Below are 19,399 nucleotides of genomic sequence, written 5' to 3' on the forward strand. Positions count from 1 at the left end.
TTAGACAGCCAAGACCTTGGCCATCAAAGTTGTGTACCGCTCAATGTCGTACACTCGTAATGTGCTATAAAAGAGGCAATGCATCTCGCCAGAAAGCGTCCTCACAGTGAAGGGGAGAACGCTGCTGAGGTTCCCTTGGGCATACAGCAGCACTTTATTCTGCGTAGGGTCAGTCCTAGGTCCTGGGATCCAGAGATCGACTTCCTGGTACGGTTTGGAAAGATTATGGAAAACACGAATGTCATTCACATTTGAATGGCTTTCGTCGAGTAAGGGAGATGTGGCCACAGTGAGAATTTCGATTCCATCCTGATCACCAAGCTTGCCTAACGTGTCAAACTGGTAGATGGTCATCGATAGGGTGCTTCCTTTGGGCGTGGTGATGTTCCACATGGTGATGATGAATTCACTTTGCCGAAGTTCACAGTCGGTCGAGAGGACAAGTTGAGGTATCCCAAGATAGAACCGGTCAAGGACCGTTATGTTATACTGAATATTATCCAGTGTAGGTTGTTGAAACGAATTATCGTAGTAAACATCAAAATCTGGCAATTAAAACAAAGGAAGGTTATTTCTTCTTTTGTGAGAACACTCGCTTCATTTCCACTCTGTTTTAGTACAGCTAAGTTAGCACAAGTGTTCTAGCATGAAATTGCTACATACTTTTTTCATCCATATCATTTGGCATTGGTGGGGAAGCAGATATATTTTTTAGTACAGTGTAACACCATAATTTGGTCAAGCTTAAAAATCGGTGTTCACCAAAACAATACTCTCTTTCAACGACGCAACTTTATGTTGTCAGACAAGATATGGTATTAACTCTCGGGAGATGTATGTGGCCAATTGGAAATATTGCATCGTTGTTACAGCTTAAGCTGAAATGGCGTTTCCACCAGAATGATTTTTGCCAGTAAATATAATTTAATCAGGAAAGTGGTTTACGGTACTCCATGTTGTACACTGCAAAAACTCCGCTGTTGATTTAACACTAGCCCAGAATCTATGTCCACACCAGAGAAGTATTGAAACAACACCAGTTTGGAATCAAAATGACGCTGTTTTAATACTAATTGGTGTTGTACAAACACCTATCTGGTGTTAGACCAAAACGAAACTGGTGTTGTGTAACACTTCTCTGATGTAGACATATATAGATTCCGGGATGGTGTTAAATCAACACTTAAGTTTTTGCAGTGTAAGTCCTGGAAGGACTAAGAAAAATGGATAAAGATAGAGGTGAAATAGCCGAGAAAATGGAAGGTTGGAGGGTTGGGTATTCTTATCGGAAATCAGTGTTTTCGTTTAGGGCTGTTACCCAGAAAAAGTCGAGAGACTTGAGTAGTTGGAAAGATCACAGAAGGTTGGCTTGAGTCGGTGATCAGTGGAGTTGCAGGGCAGGAGAGTAGACTGAATATTGTGGGGAGGTTGACTGCTCTTCGTCTTCTTCCCCTATCCACTGTCTTATTCCTACTGGGATACACCGCATGTGGCCGTATTCTGAACTCAGGTCTAACTTAAACTCTGGTCTAAATTTGTGGTTTAACTATGGAAAGCCAATTGTAAGAAAAGTCTTCAAAGCAGTACAAGCTCAATTTTCAAGCTCCACTCTGACTTAGGTCTGTCATTACTGCCTGGAAATATTAACTCAATCAGTTTTCTTTGCATCTGTATCATATTGAAAGAGCACTGTGAAGAGTAGAAACATAACGATGTAAACAACATCTTGATGATGTTTATGGCTTTCCATAATTTTAGCACAAAGTTACACCATGGTGTAAGTTCAACCCGACTTGAGAATACGGACCATGGTGTACCGTAAACCACTTCTGCGTCTGTCCGTACCACCATGCGAACCTTCGAACCTCATCTAAACAAGACTTGTGTCGTGAATATAATGTTCTGTTACTATGGTTCGTCACTTCATGAGGGTGTTTCATCAAAATATATTTACAAACAATCATTCCCTGATTGTTGCCATAGTAAAAGAGATGGGTGATTCTCGGCGAATCAAAACCATGAATTATTGGGACTGCCTGAGCTGACAATTTAGTCAATGTCGACATCTGTCATGAAACGGTCCCGATATGAAAAACCCTCTTGTGAGACTTGTGTTTTTATTCTCCTCCAAATTTGTACCCTGAGCATCAATTTGCAAGGCAAATTCTTTTCTTTTCAGAGTTTTTGTACATCTTGTCCAGTTATGAGCCCTTCGCATTTTTTGGGACAAGTGCTCTACTAATGAGCTATTTGATGGTAGATTCCTATCACTATCATGAAAGGGTAACATTTCGGTGTCCATTTACCTTGTTCGCAAAATTCTCCAAAGAAGCAGGGATCGCAGATACAGTAGAACCCTATTGTTAGGTCATCATGGCACGTTCCTCCGTAGGCACAAGGATTCAAATAGCACATTGATCCTGTATTGGAGAATGTAAAATAAATATAAGTGTTATTTGGAGAATTCTGTAAAAGCAAGGGTCGAAAAAAGACAGAATCTTATGGTTGGATCACCATGACCACGTTTCTTCATACAATGATGTGCTTAGCATATAAGTTGGAGTGTCTTTCCTATGTTCCTGGTCAAACTTGAACTATAGTATACAAAGACCAGATTTTGAACTACTTTGATGGAAATAAAAGCAATGGAATATGATTACAGCATGCAAGAAAGAGTCATCGTTGTTGTCTTCCAAGTTTCACATCTTTAAAACAGCACAGACTTGTTATGATGAAACTTGCTATTTCCTTGCCTGTCCTGGCTTCAGTGTTTCTGTTGGTTCCTTCACGTGGATCAACAGACAATTTCAACCTACCATACAGGTACACCAAAGGATTTCATGTCACTGATATTGTCTGTAGCGACTTCGACCGAATATGCAGTGAAGGTGATGTTGATCTTCATCATTTTGGTTTTCTTCTTGTTGTTTCCCATCCGTATATGAGCAGACGCAGTATCTTGGCGTGTGATCTTGTCTTGAATCTGGTTGATGCTGCATGTGTGACAAGAGCGCCACATTGGTGAAGTCGACAAGTCGGCGTTGCTCAGATTTCCCCAGACAATCCACTGTCTGCATTCGTTCGTGCCTGGTTACCAGGAGAAATCAAAAGTTGACAGCAAACGCTTCACTTCTAGGTTTTCTTACAGCAGGCCTGCGTGGGCATTCCAGCAACTCATTTTCTGGCGCGGCTGGTAAATGATTACTTTTTGGGACACCAAAGTGCCTCATTAACTTCAAAAGCGATTTACTGTCAAATGCCTTCTCATAAACCAGTGGATGTAAGGAGTAAAGAATCCCATCCAAGGGACTGCTCCAAAATTGTGCGTAGTCCGCCAATTTACAATGCACATGATCTGTTCCTGTGAGAACTTGCCAGTTTGTCCCGGAGCTTGGCGGTTAACTGCATCCTTCCCTTACAACGCGGTTAAGAACCTTGCCCTTGGCTTGGAAGATTGTAAATCTCCTACAGCTCTTGCATTCCCTTAGGACCCTACAGTAGCTCGATGACGATAATTTTATTCTTCTGAGCTGGGATATCCTTCCTCTCCAAGATCTCACTATAGGAACTCTCTGGCGCGTTGGCTACTGCTTCTGTGATGTCAGGTAGTGCTTCATGAAGAGGTTAGTTTATCATCTTCTTGAAATGTTATGTCAGTTGGTCCTATATATCCTGTTGCCAATTGGTTATCCATGTCCTGCAATGGCCTGTTTATTTATTTAATCTTCTCGTCAGCTTCTTTGCCACTTGGTACGATACCTTCCGTTTCTCTTCTTTTTTTCGATGCTCATTTTTCTCTCCTCTTCTCACTTATCAGCTGTGTATTCTTGCGCTCTTGTGTTAGCTGCTCTTGTTCATTCAGTTCATTCTGAGGACAGACGTTTTCCCCTACCGAGCTTCCATATTACAGATGGTATCTGCACATCCCTTGAGTTCAGACTTCTTCATAACAACTTCATCACGTGTCAGGTCAAGAATTCAAGGTATCCTGGTGTGCTGCTTTTGGTTCTCAAAGTCTGTTGCAGTATTTTGTCAGCTCTTGTATTGTTTGTAACCTGTTGGCAGGGCTGATCCGTCAAATTTCTTAGGCGGCAAATCTTTTGAAGTCGATAATTGTTTTGATTTTGTCTCCTTTTTTTTTTTTTGCTTTTCGAAACTCTCGATAGGCAAATGTCAACCCATTCTAAAACAATTTCGGAGAAGGTCAACCCCTTCCCAAATATTTTGCAACATAAACACTTACTTGTTATTTGACAAATCTTTCCTTCGTAGTTCTCCTCACAGTCGCACGAAAATCCGTCCGGACTCTCGCTGCAGCTTCCTCCGTTTAAACAAGGAGAAGAAAGGCATGCTGAAATTCAGGGAAATAGTAAAAGCGATTTAGAAAATATGATTGGCACTCATTAATACTGAAATCGAAGTGAGGATTTTTTTTTTTTTTTGGGGGGGGGGGAGTGCCCGGGGGGTCTGCTTAGGCAGAAGAGGAGAAGATAGTCATGACGTAGGGAGGGCACACTTTACAGTTTTCTTTTTCCAATTCCCAACAGGTCATCTGTATGTTGTAGATTAAATTTTTTTTAATGTTATTACTTTCTTCTTATTTTATATTTATTATTATTATCATTATTGTTATTATTTATGTACTTACTATTTAGTTTGTTTCATATTTGTTAATTATTTATTTCTATATTTCAGGAGGTGGGTGCAGTGTTTTTCTTTTCTAATAAAGGAATTATAACCGATAAATTCCACTCCTACCCCCTTCCCCCGAGAAATTAAAAATTATGTTTACCTGGAAGTGTGCAATGTAGATTAATGGTACTCCCTTTCCTTACAAGTGAGGACCCTGACATGCGCCCGCCGAGTTCTGCCAAGTATTTTAGCACCAAGTGGATCGACTCGCCACGGGTGGTATGAAGAAATGGGCACGTTAGGTTTTGGTTTAGGCAAGGTACGATTTCCATTTCTCTCTGGGCATGGATTATTCCTACAAGTGAACACACAAACCAACCAAACTTTCGTTAGCTAAAGGCAATGACTCAAGTATTGATTTCGAATGTCAGAATTTAAGTATTCGGTTATTACCAATATTACCAATGTGACATCAGATTATAAAGAATGTAACTGGAATTTGAAGTTCACCCATTAAAAAAAGTTTATTGTTAAAGTAGCAGAAACAATAATAACAAGTTTTGATTATTTTAGGATAATCCATCAAAGATTTTTAAAAGTTTTTTAGATTTTTTTTCATTGTGACGTCTGGTGCGAGCAGTTTCCCTTTATATCGCTTAGTAAAAAACCAACAAAATGGCTTTAAAAAATGAAAATGTTTCTTAGCGTACCTTCAGTACACTCTTGAAAAAAATAGTCTTCATGGACCATTCAGCAATTGAAATGTATGTATTTTTCTGTTACACAACATATGGTCCAGCTGCTCGCACAGTATATGACGCCAGAGGTCAAAAAGTTAAAATTCTAATAACTTGTTTAATCTTTGATAGATTATCCTCAAACCTTCACCGATATTTTTAATCTTGTCTGTTTTTTACGATTTTTTTTTCAGAGTTAACTCCAGCTTTAATTATTTCAACTTACCAATAAATGCCCAGATGTACATCAGAATAAGCATGTATGAAGTTTCAAAATTTGGTTCCATTGTCGTGAATGTGGACTACCTAGAGTATTCTTTATTAATAGGCGCTAACACCATGGACAAGTTTGTTGAGTTACAACCGTGAAAAAACAAGATCATCGGCATAATACGGTTGGTGGTCACTAAATTCAAGTTCATTACCTAGCTGCCATCCAACGCTTGATCCCTTCACGTAAATAGACAGTTTGACCACTCCAAATACGTGAGATTGTGACTGTTTCATGGTGACAGCAAACAAATTCACTCGTTTTATTAATTATTTATTTCTTCTTACACCCACAGAACGCTGTTTTCTTTCTATTATATTTCACGTAATCCCTAAAAAGTTTATTGGCTTTATTTTGAAAGCCCCTCCCCCCCCCCCCCAATTATATAAAGTTAATAATAATTCACCATTAAAATTAGCCAGCAGATTCTTATATATATATATATTCAGACCTGAAACAGTATTCGGAACTGAAAAGGGACACATTTTAACATGTTTAAGGAATGTATGTAGGAATTCATGAAGAACATAGTATCTCACTAGTCAAATAGTTATAATAAAGGCTTAAAAAATCTGATATTGAGGCCTAAAAATTAAAACATTTAAAATCATGAAGACCTTCCATATCAAATTACTAAATGCGAGCACGCGAAGCGCTCGCAATTTCTTTTTAATTATACCTTCAAACCTAAAAAGGAAAGTTTCTAAGCACTCTTATGTATGCCCCTGACAAGACTTCTCCTTATTCCTGTTTGCAAACAATAACTTTCTTTGGTGTCCTATTTATAATGTATCTCTCCCGCAGTTCCCTTGCAAATTTGCCCCATTTTTTCCATGTTTCTAGAGAGGGCTTTGTGTCATGCATGCCTTTTCACCTCCAAATTGCTTTGAAACGTCACGAATCTAATTTTTTGTTTAACCCTTGTCCTGGTGCCATCGGTCCACTTTCATTAAAGAGAAACGTGAGACAGGAAAGGTTAGAGTAGGCCTATTAGAGCGTAACCATGGTCACTATTGAATGATATCGGAATTCTCGCCTTTAATTGGCTGATAGAAAAGAGAAGTTATTAATCTTTTATCAGTAACTGATATGGAAAAAACGCGAACGTTGACCATCTAATATATATTACATTAGTTTTATCTTCATCTTTCAAATAAGTTGCCAATATTCTCCCCGATTCAAAAGATAAAATTATTTAATATAGGGTATATAAACCTGAACTTCATTTTCAAGAAATTTCATCCATTAACACTGTTTTACGCAAAAGCAGGTTCATCATGTTTATTGGAGATTTGAAATCTGTCTTATTTCTTTTCAGCCATCTGTATATTCAAGTCACACGTATGTTTTACATTACATTTATTTGTATATGTCTTGTTTTATCCTTTTTACACTGTACTAAATATGGGTGGTAGTATACATGTTTTAATGACTATATACGGTGTGGGTGCATCGTGGTCTAGTGGTTCGGACTCTCGCCTTTGAAACAGAGGGTCGTGGGTTCGAATCCCAGCCATGGCGTGTTTTCCTTTAGCAAGAAATTTATCCACACTGTGCTGCACTCGACCCAGGTGAGGTGAATGGGTACCCGGCAGGAGTAATTCCTTTCATGCACTGAGCGCCGGTGATGGTAGCTCGAGCTAAAGCCGGGGTAATAGTAGCAGCGCTTTGTATCCTCAGGCAAAAAGCGCTTTATAAATCCAGCTATTATTATTATTATTACTCATCATAATACTTTTTTATTGTACATATCTTTTTAGCATAAAACTGTTCAGAGAAAACAAATAACGTTATCATTTTTTTTATAACATTCATCATGTGATATCGAATGGGTTGGCGTTTATTTTATTTCATTATTTTTTTTTTGCAAGTTCATTGTTCTTTGTGAAATATGTTTGGTGAAGATTGTTCTAGAATTCGGGAGTACAGAAGCTGCCCTGTGTCTCTCGTCTGCGGAACGTCCACACTGCCAGACGATTCAGTCGCTATCCTATCGATCAAGAGCCATGTCAATGCAAAGCAACTGGTGAACCTGTTACAATCAGGCAGTGGGGACAAGGTGGAATGGATTCACGCTCTCAGACCTGAATCAAATCGCTGCATGTTACGAGGTATTAAATGAAGAGAATATTTTGTTTTGACTAATAATAATAATAATAATAATAATTATGGCTATAACATTATTACTCATTAATGGTAACCGTTATGAAAAAAATATATAAAAATAATAAACAATGAAATAAATTAATGAAAATATAGTATACTGCGCTTGATAATTTGTATCATATTATAACACCGGCGCTTTTCTTATATATGCTAGAGACAAGTTGGTACTGTATATTTACGGTATAAGAAAAGAAAAATCAGGTAAAATATTCATTTCGTGGAACTATACTCTCTAAATACAAAAGATCATATTAACTATCTAATCGCACTCCTCTCGGAGTAATAGCAAGGTTCCAATCCTTTTGGAGTGAAATTTTCGTTCTTATAGAGTACATTAAAGCTTCTTCTGGATTGAACTGTTCATTTTTTGTAGACATTTACATTCTAATGATAATGACGATTGGAGCTTATATAGCGCATAATCAATTTAAACTGCTCTATGCGCTTTACATATACAAATTACTCTCCAATATTACAATTACACTACAAAAAAAAATAAGTATGTTTTCAGATGTCCTTTAAAATATGATTCGACGGATGTAAAAGATCGGAGATGAATTGGTAAACTGTTCCATAATTTTGTACCGCAAAAATCAAAGTTAGCACCCCCTCCCTTCTAACGACTCTAGGAATGTGTAAGATTGAAGTGTCTTCACTAGAACAAAGTCTGTAATGAGGCCGGTGTGGTGATTTAAGTAAACTATAGAGGTATTTGGGTGCCATTTCATGCATACAATTATAAACTCTAAACAAAAAATAATAAATCAATATATCCCAATCTCTCTCCAAAGGACTGTTCCTTTGCCTCACACCAAGAGAAGTGTTTAAGGGACCGGGAGGTTATGAAAGTTGTCAGCACTATACTAAATTGTCGGCACTGACAAGCTCAGTGAAATCTTTGGTTTTGATTGACTAAGAGACACTTGCCTCTGACTGTTACTGTGGTGACTTTCGGAGAAAGAGTATCAATCCTGACAACTTTCATAAAACGGTCCCTGCGTTAGCTCTTTTGCATTTATAGAAGGTATGTCTGGGGCCGTTTTATAAAGTTGTTCATAAGTTAAGAGCGACTTTAAGAAAGACTGGTGAACCTTTCTCATGCGTTAACCATCGCAAATTGTGCATATCATTAACCACAAGTAAGGATCACCAGTCGTTCTTAAAGTCGTTCTTAACTTACAAACAGCTTTATGAAACACCAACCCGGTAATGTTTCCCGTCCTACCTATGTTTTATTTTCCACCTTTCAAACAGATTGTCTTTCATCTCCGTGTATGAACAACGGTGTTTGCCAGGAGACGTTTGATGGTTATATCTGCCGTTGCGCAGGATTAACCCAGGGACCTCGCTGTGAGACAGGTGGGCTATAATTTCATAATCCCATAGCGCCCTCCTTCAGAGGATATAGAAATGCACGTAAAACGAAGACGTCGGAGATGCAACAGCTGCATATCAGCAACGCTTGCAAGGCAATGGCTTCAGCCTCGAAGATGGCGGCCAGATGACGCCGATGTATAAGGTTTATTGATTGCATAATTATTATCAATAGTTATGTTCATCATACATGATCAACGCATTGCGTAATAAACAGCCATGTCAGAGCCATAGTGATACATGTGGGCGCGTCGTGGTCTAGTGGTTCCGACTCTCGCCTTTTAAAACAGAGGGTCGTGAGTTCGAATCCTAGTCATGGCGTGTTTTCCTTTAGAAAAAAAAATCGGTAGACTATAGCTTAGACGGGGTAATATAGGATCGCTTTGAGCACCTAGCAAGGTGGATACGTGTGCTAAACAAATCCTATATTGTGTATTTTTATTATACCTATTAAATGGCCACAAAAGAAAGAAAGTAAATATGGGACCTAGGTAAGCTTCAATTCTCAGTGTTTACTGAGAATCGGGTTCTTTAAAATACAACGATAATAATGGTAATGTATGAAATGATAATGACTATATTCAACATTGATGGTAAGATTAATGATAAGATGAATAATTGACACGCTCACCAACATCTTTCATTGTACATGATAGTACAGTGACTGTCTCACACAAACGCCCTGACCAAATGATCACTGAAAATATTGCACAACCACCGTCACCCACATGATCACTGAAAGTCTAACACACACCCACATGACCACTGACAGTCTAACAATCACCCTCACCCACATGATCACTGACAGTCTAACACACACCCTCACCCACATGATCACTGAATGTATTGCACAACCACCCTCACCCACATCATCACTGAAAATGGAACGCGCACCCTCATCCACATGATCACTGAAAGTCTAACGCACACCCTCACCCACATGATCACTGACAGTCTAACACACACCCTCACCCACATGATCACTGACATTATAACACACACCCTCATCCACATGATCACTGAAAGTCTAACACACACCCTCACCTACATGATCACTGAAAGTCTAACACACACCCTCATCCACATGATCACTGAAAGTCTAACACACACCCTCATCCACATGATCACTGAAAGTCTAACACACACCCTCACCTACATGATCACTGACAGTCTAACACACACCCTCACCCACATGATCACTGAAAGTCTAACACACACCCTCATCCACATGATCACTGACAGTCTAACACACACCCTCATCCACATGATCACTGAAAGTCTAACGCACACCCTCACCCACATGATCACTGACAGTCTAACACACACCCTCACCCACATGATCACTGACATTATAACACACACCCTCATCCACATGATCACTGAAAGTCTAACACACACCCTCACCTACATGATCACTGAAAGTCTAACACACACCCTCATCCACATGATCACTGACAGTCTAACACACACCCTCACCCACATGATCACTGACATTATAACACACACCCTCACCCACATGATCACTGACATTATAACACACACCCTCATCCACATGATCACTGAAAGTCTAACACACACCCTCACCTACATGATCACTGACAGTCTAACACACACCCTCACCTACATGATCACTGACAGTCTAACACACACCCTCACCCACATGATCACTGAAAGTCTAACACACACCCTCATCCACATGATCACTGACAGTCTAACACACACCCTCATCCACATGATCACTGAAAGTCTAACGCACACCCTCACCCACATGATCACTGACAGTCTAACACACACCCTCACCCACATGATCACTGACATTATAACACACACCCTCATCCACATGATCACTGAAAGTCTAACACACACCCTCACCCACATGATCACTGAAAGTCTAACACACACCCTCATCCACATGATCACTGACAGTCTAACACACACCCTCATCCACATGATCACTGAAAGTCTAACACACACCCTCACCTACATGATCACTGACAGTCTAACACACACCCTCACCCACATGATCACTGAAAGTCTAACACACACCCTCATCCACATGATCACTGACAGTCTAACACACACCCTCATCCACATGATCACTGAAAGTCTAACACACACCCTCACCTACATGATCACTGACAGTCTAACACACACCCTCACCCACATGATCACTGACAGTCTAACACACACCCTCATCCACATGATCACTGAAAGTCTAACACACACCCTCACCTACATGATCACTGACAGTCTAACACACACCCTCACCCACATGATCACTGAAAGTCTAACACACACCCTCACCCACATGATCACTGAAAGTCTAACACACACCCTCATCCACATGATCACTGAAAGTCTAACACACACCCTCATCCACATGATCACTGACAGTCTAACACACACCCTCACCCACATGATCACTGAAAGTCTAACACACACCCTCACCCACATGATCACGGACAGTATACAAATAGCGAATAGGCATGAGTGCGATGGTGCGAGATCTCGCATGAGGTGAAAGAAAGATGCTCTATTCAACGAGGCGTTAGCCGAGTTGAATAGAGTGTTTCTTTCTTTCACCGAATGCGAAATCTCGCACCATTGCACGAATAAGAATATTCGCTATTTGTGTTGTACAACGCCTCGGAAGTTAGCGAAAATATGTAAAAACAAAGAGTTTTTCCTGCAGTAATCTATGAAAAGGGAGCAAAAATATGGAAAGCGAAAAGCAAAATCCCACAAGCAAACACTAGCTCGGGCAGCATTGCGCATTTAGCCAGCAGGCTATACGCGTATTGCACCTGCATTTTTACTGAGCGCAAAGAATTGAATCGTATTGTGACGTCACCTCCTAAGCCGTGCAACGGTACATTTTGGATGGTACGTCTTTTGTGCAACGGTACGAATGTTTGACATTCAGCCTCCCATTTGCTCGCGTACAACAAGCTAAGTAGGCGTTGTACAATCTAACACACACCCTCACCCACATGATGACTGACACACCCCCACCCACATGATCACTGACAGTCTAACACACACCCTCACACACATCATCACGGACAGTCTAACACACACCCTCACCCACATGATCACTGACAGTCTAACACACACCCTCAACCACATGATCACTGACAGTCTAACACACCCTCACCCACATGATCACTGACAGTCTAACACACACCCTCACCCACATGATCACTGACAGTCTAACACACACCCTCACCCACATTATCACTGACAGTCTTGCACAACCACCCTCACCCACATGATCACTGAAAGTTTAACACACCCCCACCCACATCATCACTGAAAATGTAACGCGCACCCTCACCCACATGATCACTGAAAGTCTAACACACACCCTCACCCACATGATCACTGACAATCTAACACACACCCTCACCCACATGATCACTGACAGTCTAACACACACCCTCACCCACATGATCACTGACAGTCTAACACACCCTCACCCACATGATCACTGACAGTCTAACACACACCCTCACCCACATGATCACTGACAGTCTAACACACACCCTCACCCACATTATCACTGACAGTCTTGCACAACCACCCTCACCCACATGATCACTGAAAGTTTAACACACCCCCACCCACATCATCACTGAAAATGTAACGCGCACCCTCACCCACATGATCACTGAAAGTCTAACACGCACCCTCACCCACATGATCACTGACAGTCTAACACACACCCTCACCTACATGATCACTGACAGTCTAACACACACCCTCACCCACATGATCACTGACAGTCTAACACACACCCTCACCCACATGATCACTGACAGTCTAACACACACCCTCACCCACATGATCACTGACAGTCTAACACACCCTCACCCACATGATCACTGACAGTCTAACACACACCCTCACCCACATGATCACTGAAAGTCTAACACACACCCTCACCTACATGATCACTGACAGTCTAACACACACCCTCACCTACATGATCACTGACAGTCTAACACACCCTCACCCACATGATCACTGACAGTCTAACACACACCCTCACCCACATGATCACGGACAGTCTAACACACACCCTCACCCACATGATCACTGAAAGTCTAACACACACCCTCACCCACATGATCACTGAAAGTCTAACACACACACCCTCACCCACATGATCACTGAAAGTCTAACACACACCCTCACCCACATGATCACTGACATTATAACACACACCCTCACCCACATGATCACTGACATTATAACACACACCCTCACCCTCATGATCACTGAAAGTCTAACACACACCCTCATCCACATGATCACTGAAAGTCTAACACACACCCTCATCCACATGATCACTGACATTATAACACACACCCTCACCCACATGATCACTGACAGTCTAACACACACCCTCATCCACATGATCACTGAAAGTCTAACACACACCCTCATCCACATGATCACTGAAAGTCTAACACACACCCTCACCCACATGATCACTGAAAGTCTAACACACACCCTCACCCACATGATCACTGACATTATAACACACACCCTCACCCACATGATCACTGACATTATAACACACACCCTCACCCTCATGATCACTGAAAGTCTAACACACACCCTCACCCACATGATCACTGAAAGTATAACACACACCCTCACCTACATGATCACTGAAAGTCTAACACACACCCTCATCCACATGATCACTGAAAGTCTAACACACACCCTCATCCACATGATCACTGAAAGTCTAACACACACCCTCACCCACATGATCACTGAAAGTCTAACACACACACCCTCACCCACATGATCACTGAAAGTCTAACACACACCCTCACCTACATGATCACTGAAAGTCTAACACACACCCTCATCCACATGATCACTGACAGTCTAACACACACCCTCACCCACATGATCACTGAAAGTCTAACACACACCCTCATCCACATGATCACTGAAAGTCTAACACACACCCTCACCCACATGATCACTGAAAGTCTAACACACACACCCTCACCCACATGATCACTGAAAGTCTAACACACACCCTCACCCACATGATCACTGACATTATAACACACACCCTCACCCACATGATCACTGACATTATAACACACACCCTCACCCTCATGATCACTGAAAGTCTAACACACACCCTTATCCACATGATCACTGAAAGTCTAACACACACCCTCACCCACATGATCACTGAAAGTCTAACACACACCCTCATCCACATGATCACTGACAGTCTAACACACACCCTCACCTACATGATCACTGACAGTCTAACACACACCCTCATCCACATGATCACTGAAAGTCTAACACACACCCTCACCTACATGATCACTGACAGTCTAACACACACCCTCACCTACATGATCACTGACATTATAACACACACCCTCATCCACATGATCACTGAAAGTCTAACACACACCCTCATCCACATGATCACTGAAAGTCTAACACACACCCTCACCCACATGATCACTGAAAGTCTAACACACACCCTCATCCACATGATCACTGACAGTCTAACACACACCCTCACCCACATGATCACAGAAAGTCTAACACACACGCTCACCTACATGATGACTGAAAGTCTAACACACACCCACATGATCACTGACAGCCTAACAATCACCCTCACCCACATGATCACTGACAGTCTAACACACACCATCTCACACATGATCACTGACAGTCTAACCCACATCCTCACCCACATGATCACTCAAAGTCTAACACACACCCTCACCCACACGATCACTGAAAACCTTCCACAACCACCCTCACCCACATGATCACTGACAGTCTTGCACAACCACCCTCACCCACATGATCACTGAAAGTGTAACACACACCCTTATCCACATGATCACTGAAAGTCTAACGCACACCCTCACACACATGATCACTGAAAGTCTAACACACAGCCACACCCACATGATCACGGACAGTCTAACACACACCCTCCCCCACATGATCACAGAAAGTCTTGCACAACCACCCTCACCCACATGATCACTGAAAGTATAACACACACCATCACAGACATGATCACTGAAAGTCTAACCCACACCCTCACCCACATGATCACTGAAAATCTTACACAACCACCGTCACCCACATGATCACTGAAAGTCTTCCACAACCACCCTCACCCACATGATCACTGACAGTCTTGCACAACCACCCTCACCCACATGATCACTGAAAGTCTAACACACACCCCCACCCACAGGTTCAACTATAGTCTAATACACGCCCTCCTCTACACGCTCACTGATTGTCTCGCCCGTACACCTGGCACATGTTCAATGTTAGCTTAATTAACACACAACTTCATCTACATGTATAGACTGTTTAGACTCACTGTTAGTGTTGCCCACACACACCTCATCTACATGATGCTCACTGAGTTTCCAACACAGACCCTCACTCATATATATTCTCTCATAACCTAGCATACACACCGACATCCGCGTGCTCACTGGTAATCTGCACACACACACACACACACTGACTGTCTCTCTCACACATCTTCACCCACATAGTCACTGATAGGCCTGCATGCACCCACGTGTTCAGTTATAGTCTCACCCTCACCCTCATGCTCACATACACTCTCACGCCAATTTTCACTGATATTCTCTCACAAACATACCCTCATCCACATGTTGAAGTATAGTTTGCACATACACACATACATGTTGTGATATATCCAAGATCTATATTGTTACTACACGCAAGATGTGATGCGGCGTGAAGGAATACTATTAGAGCAATAAACATAATGGCCACTAGCTCCTAAGACTGATTGTACTCTGACTGTTTACTATGTCTTCGAGCTCTAAACGAGTATGGATCATCCCTACAATGAGGACATAATACTTTAACACACACACACCATCATACACATGTTCGTGAAAATGTTATACACACACCCTCAACCACATACTCACCGATATTTTCGAATACACACAGAGTCTCACACACGATGTCACTCTCATGCTCACTAATCGGCTCGCACACACATATACCGTAACTCACATGCTCAATTACATTTTGCACACACACCATCACGCCCATTCTCACACGCAGTCTCGCACACCCACCCTCACACACACGCTGATTGACAATCGCGCGCACACCACACTCACATTCTCACTGGCAATCTTGCACGCACACCGTCCACGAAACCTTCCCACTAATATCAAATACCACCAATTATATCTAGTCAATATTTCCCCCTTCGACTTTAATGCTCTTTTTCTTATTGTTCTCCTTGTTGTACTTCTTTTTTTTGTGTGTGTGGTTTTCAAAAATTAGTGTTTTGTGTATTTATTATTTGTTCTAATTTGCTACATTAAGATTTCAAATAGATATGTGGTTTGTTTTATTTCAAAGGCGTTTCTGTGAAAATCTGAATTGGTATTCCTTTACCTTTTACCTTCGCGTGGGAAATCGAAGTCTGGTTGCTACTTTATGAATGGATTGTTTTATTCCTACTTGAAACTCTGTCTCCTTACCAGTTGCGGATGCATGTGGATGTCTCAATGATGGAGAATGCTCTGGGATGCAAGGAGGATTCCGCTGTGATTGCCTAGGAAGCTGGGGAGGAGAACGATGTCAAATCAAAAGTAATAAACCATCTTTTATTAGCTTCCCAACTTTCATTACAGTGACGGTGCCATACGTGGGCATCCGATGTGATCCCTATCAATATTAGAAAATCCTCGTTAAGATGTAATTTTGAGAGTTTTTCAAATAAGCAAATGATCTTGTACCCACTTTATATCGTAAAGGCCTAATTGGCATAGGGTACAACTACTTTAGAATTTTCCCACACCACAAAACGCTTCCAAGAACATAGGAAATGTATTGTCCTTCATGAATGCCCTTCATGATAATAAGCAACCAACAATTTCTTCTCCAAAATTGGTGAATCAAAACAGCAGTTTCGTCCTGGAGTCTGGGCAAGCGAAATATTTTTTTTTTCGTCAGCTCCGAAACTTAGGATGAAATTGCTGTTCCAATTTTTCGATAAAGCTCTCCCGGCTGTTCATTATCATATGACAAGAAATTTCAATACATTTACTAAAACTTTGTGTACATTTTAGGGCCAGCGTCGTGTCAGGCTGAGACTTGCCGAAATGGAGGGACTTGCTATGAGGATCCTGATATTGGATTCTACTGCTTGTGCACTGGGTGTTTCTATGGAGAGTTTTGTGAGCGAGGTGAGTCATTGGAAGCACACGGGTTTTGTAGGCTTTGTCAGCAGTCCTAAATAAGTTGTGCATTGGAATCACATGTTTATCATCATCATCATCATCATTTCTATCAGATAACTGTGTGCGTGCGGGTTTTTTTTTTTCATTAAAAAAGAGATATTGTAATAGCTTATGTTGGTTTGAAGTGTTGGTTGGTTTCAAGTTAGTTTCAAGGACTCCAGAAATGGTATAAGGGCAGTTCCAGCGTTATGGACATTATATGTCAGACAAGTTATGTAACTTCAAAAGGTCATTTAATTAACACATATTTTTCTATTCTGAACTCATAACATGGAATCACTCACATATGACCATCACTAGCGTACCTACGGGGGGGGGGGGGGCAGAGGGGGCAGTCTGCTCATCATATTATTATTATTCCCATTATTCTATTTCGACTTATTGTATTTTCTTACGCCTACGCATTTGAATGACTCCCCAATTTTGTATTGTTTGATATGTTATCTTAGGGGATCCACGCTCTACAAGCAACGATTTTTAGTGGGTCCCCTCATTTCCATACAAGATTTTTTTTAAAGCTATTTTGCAAATGTTTTGGAATTTGTAGTTGATTTGTAATAATTGTAACCAAATTTTATTTGTATTTGTTTATATATATTATGATGCATATCTGATTTGTACTTATTTGTAATTTTATTGATGTAAATGAAATCAAAGTTTGGACTTGAACTAAAGGCACCGCTATTGTCCTTAATAATAGCTGAGTGCCATCTTCCGCTCCCCATCTCGTTCTTCATCCCTCTTTCTCCTTCTCTCATCTTTCTCTTTATTGAGACAGAGATGTCACCCGACGAAGAACTCCTGACCGGAAGATGGTCAAGTGAACCAGAGACGTACCCCGTCCATTGCAACCACATCGTAATAATGGAGTCCAATATGGTTCATCCTATATTCCTTCGCCAAGTGTACGCCACGTATCCAAATCCCGATGGCTGTCCATACCGATATTCAACTAGCTGCTTCTGGAACATCAACGCTCCTGATGGAAAGGTCATAACCATCATGCTTTATGCCTTCAATCTAGTGTTTGCGCATGAGATATTTGCAGTGCACGAAGGTAAAATCGTTTATGACTTCGACAAGGACATTGCGGACCCTACTGTGTATGACTTTGCCTCGAAGTACGACATCGCCCTCAACCAAACGGATGGGATGGCTTTTTACCTGGCGGACACTCCTGCGGAGGATTCCGACATCTTTCTCTTCGTAGGCTCGGGTGATCTGGCGGCAATCATGCCCTTGGCTATCAAGACCACGTCCACAAATATTTCGTGTGTCTTTTTTCCTGATAGCCAATCTATCGATGGCTTACAGCTTGCCGGAAAGGTTTTCCTAGAGTAGCATGATTAATGTGCAGATGTAATAAGTTGGTTAAACGTGTATGGAAATACTACGAAAACATTGACAAATGATTAGTTCATGCAGAGATTGATTTAAATCACTCATTTTTTTCTGGGGTGGAAACTAGTTTATGTGGCACTTTCGTCGATAAGCGTATGTTTCATTTTCAAAATATCTTCATTATCTATCAGGTTATTGTAAGGTTGGTGGTTGGACAAAGTCACAGTTCTCAGGATATGCTCAAAGGTCGTGTTTGCTTGTTAAAATAATAAAAAAAAGGTTCAGTCAATGATAGGAGTTAAGTTTGATTGCTACTATTTGTCCAACAGTACCCAGATTGTAAGTTGGTCATGTCAATTCACGATATTGATGTGTTTTGTTTTTCTTCATATTTAGTAAGGTTATTATTGCATGCCTTTCCGTGAGATCGTGACCATTACACACTCACTAGCACTAGTAATGCCATCTGAATTGAAATATAAATGAATAGGTTTTGTGTTCTATCCTTATCTGCTTACAGACGCCTTTACATCCGTCATGTCATGTCTAAGGATGGAGGTCTAGTG

The 19,399-nt window shown here is 41.2% G+C and overlaps 1 protein-coding gene across 1 annotated transcript; it reads right to left on the reverse strand.

Moving 5' to 3' along the window:
* On the reverse strand, positions 1 to 5,876 carry LOC129267833 (protein delta homolog 1-like). Its single transcript, XM_054905456.2, has 4 exons — positions 5,795 to 5,876; positions 4,244 to 4,351; positions 2,307 to 2,420; positions 1 to 545 (listed from the first exon to the last, which is right to left on the reverse strand). Exons 1-4 carry the CDS (start codon positions 5,874 to 5,876, stop codon positions 1 to 3), a joined length of 849 nt encoding a protein of 282 aa, XP_054761431.2.
* Positions 5,877 to 19,399: the final 13,523 nt, after the last annotated feature.

The sequence above is a fragment of the Lytechinus pictus genome, chromosome 9, assembly GCF_037042905.1.
Source record: "Lytechinus pictus isolate F3 Inbred chromosome 9, Lp3.0, whole genome shotgun sequence".
NCBI classification, from domain to species: domain Eukaryota; kingdom Metazoa; phylum Echinodermata; class Echinoidea; order Temnopleuroida; family Toxopneustidae; genus Lytechinus; species Lytechinus pictus.

Bases quoted from the DNA above. Each gene is read 5' to 3' on its own strand.
- LOC129267833 (XM_054905456.2), bottom strand. From the start codon at position 5,876: ATGAAACAGTCACAATCTCACGTATTTGGAGTGGTCAAACTGTCTATT. The intron at 2,421-4,243 runs GTAAGTGTTTAT...TCTCCAATACAG, and splicing joins AAAGATTTGTCAAATAACAA to GATCAATGTGCTATTTGAAT. The intron at 546-2,306 runs GTAAATGGACAC...TTTAATTGCCAG, and splicing joins TGGAGAATTTTGCGAACAAG to ATTTTGATGTTTACTACGAT.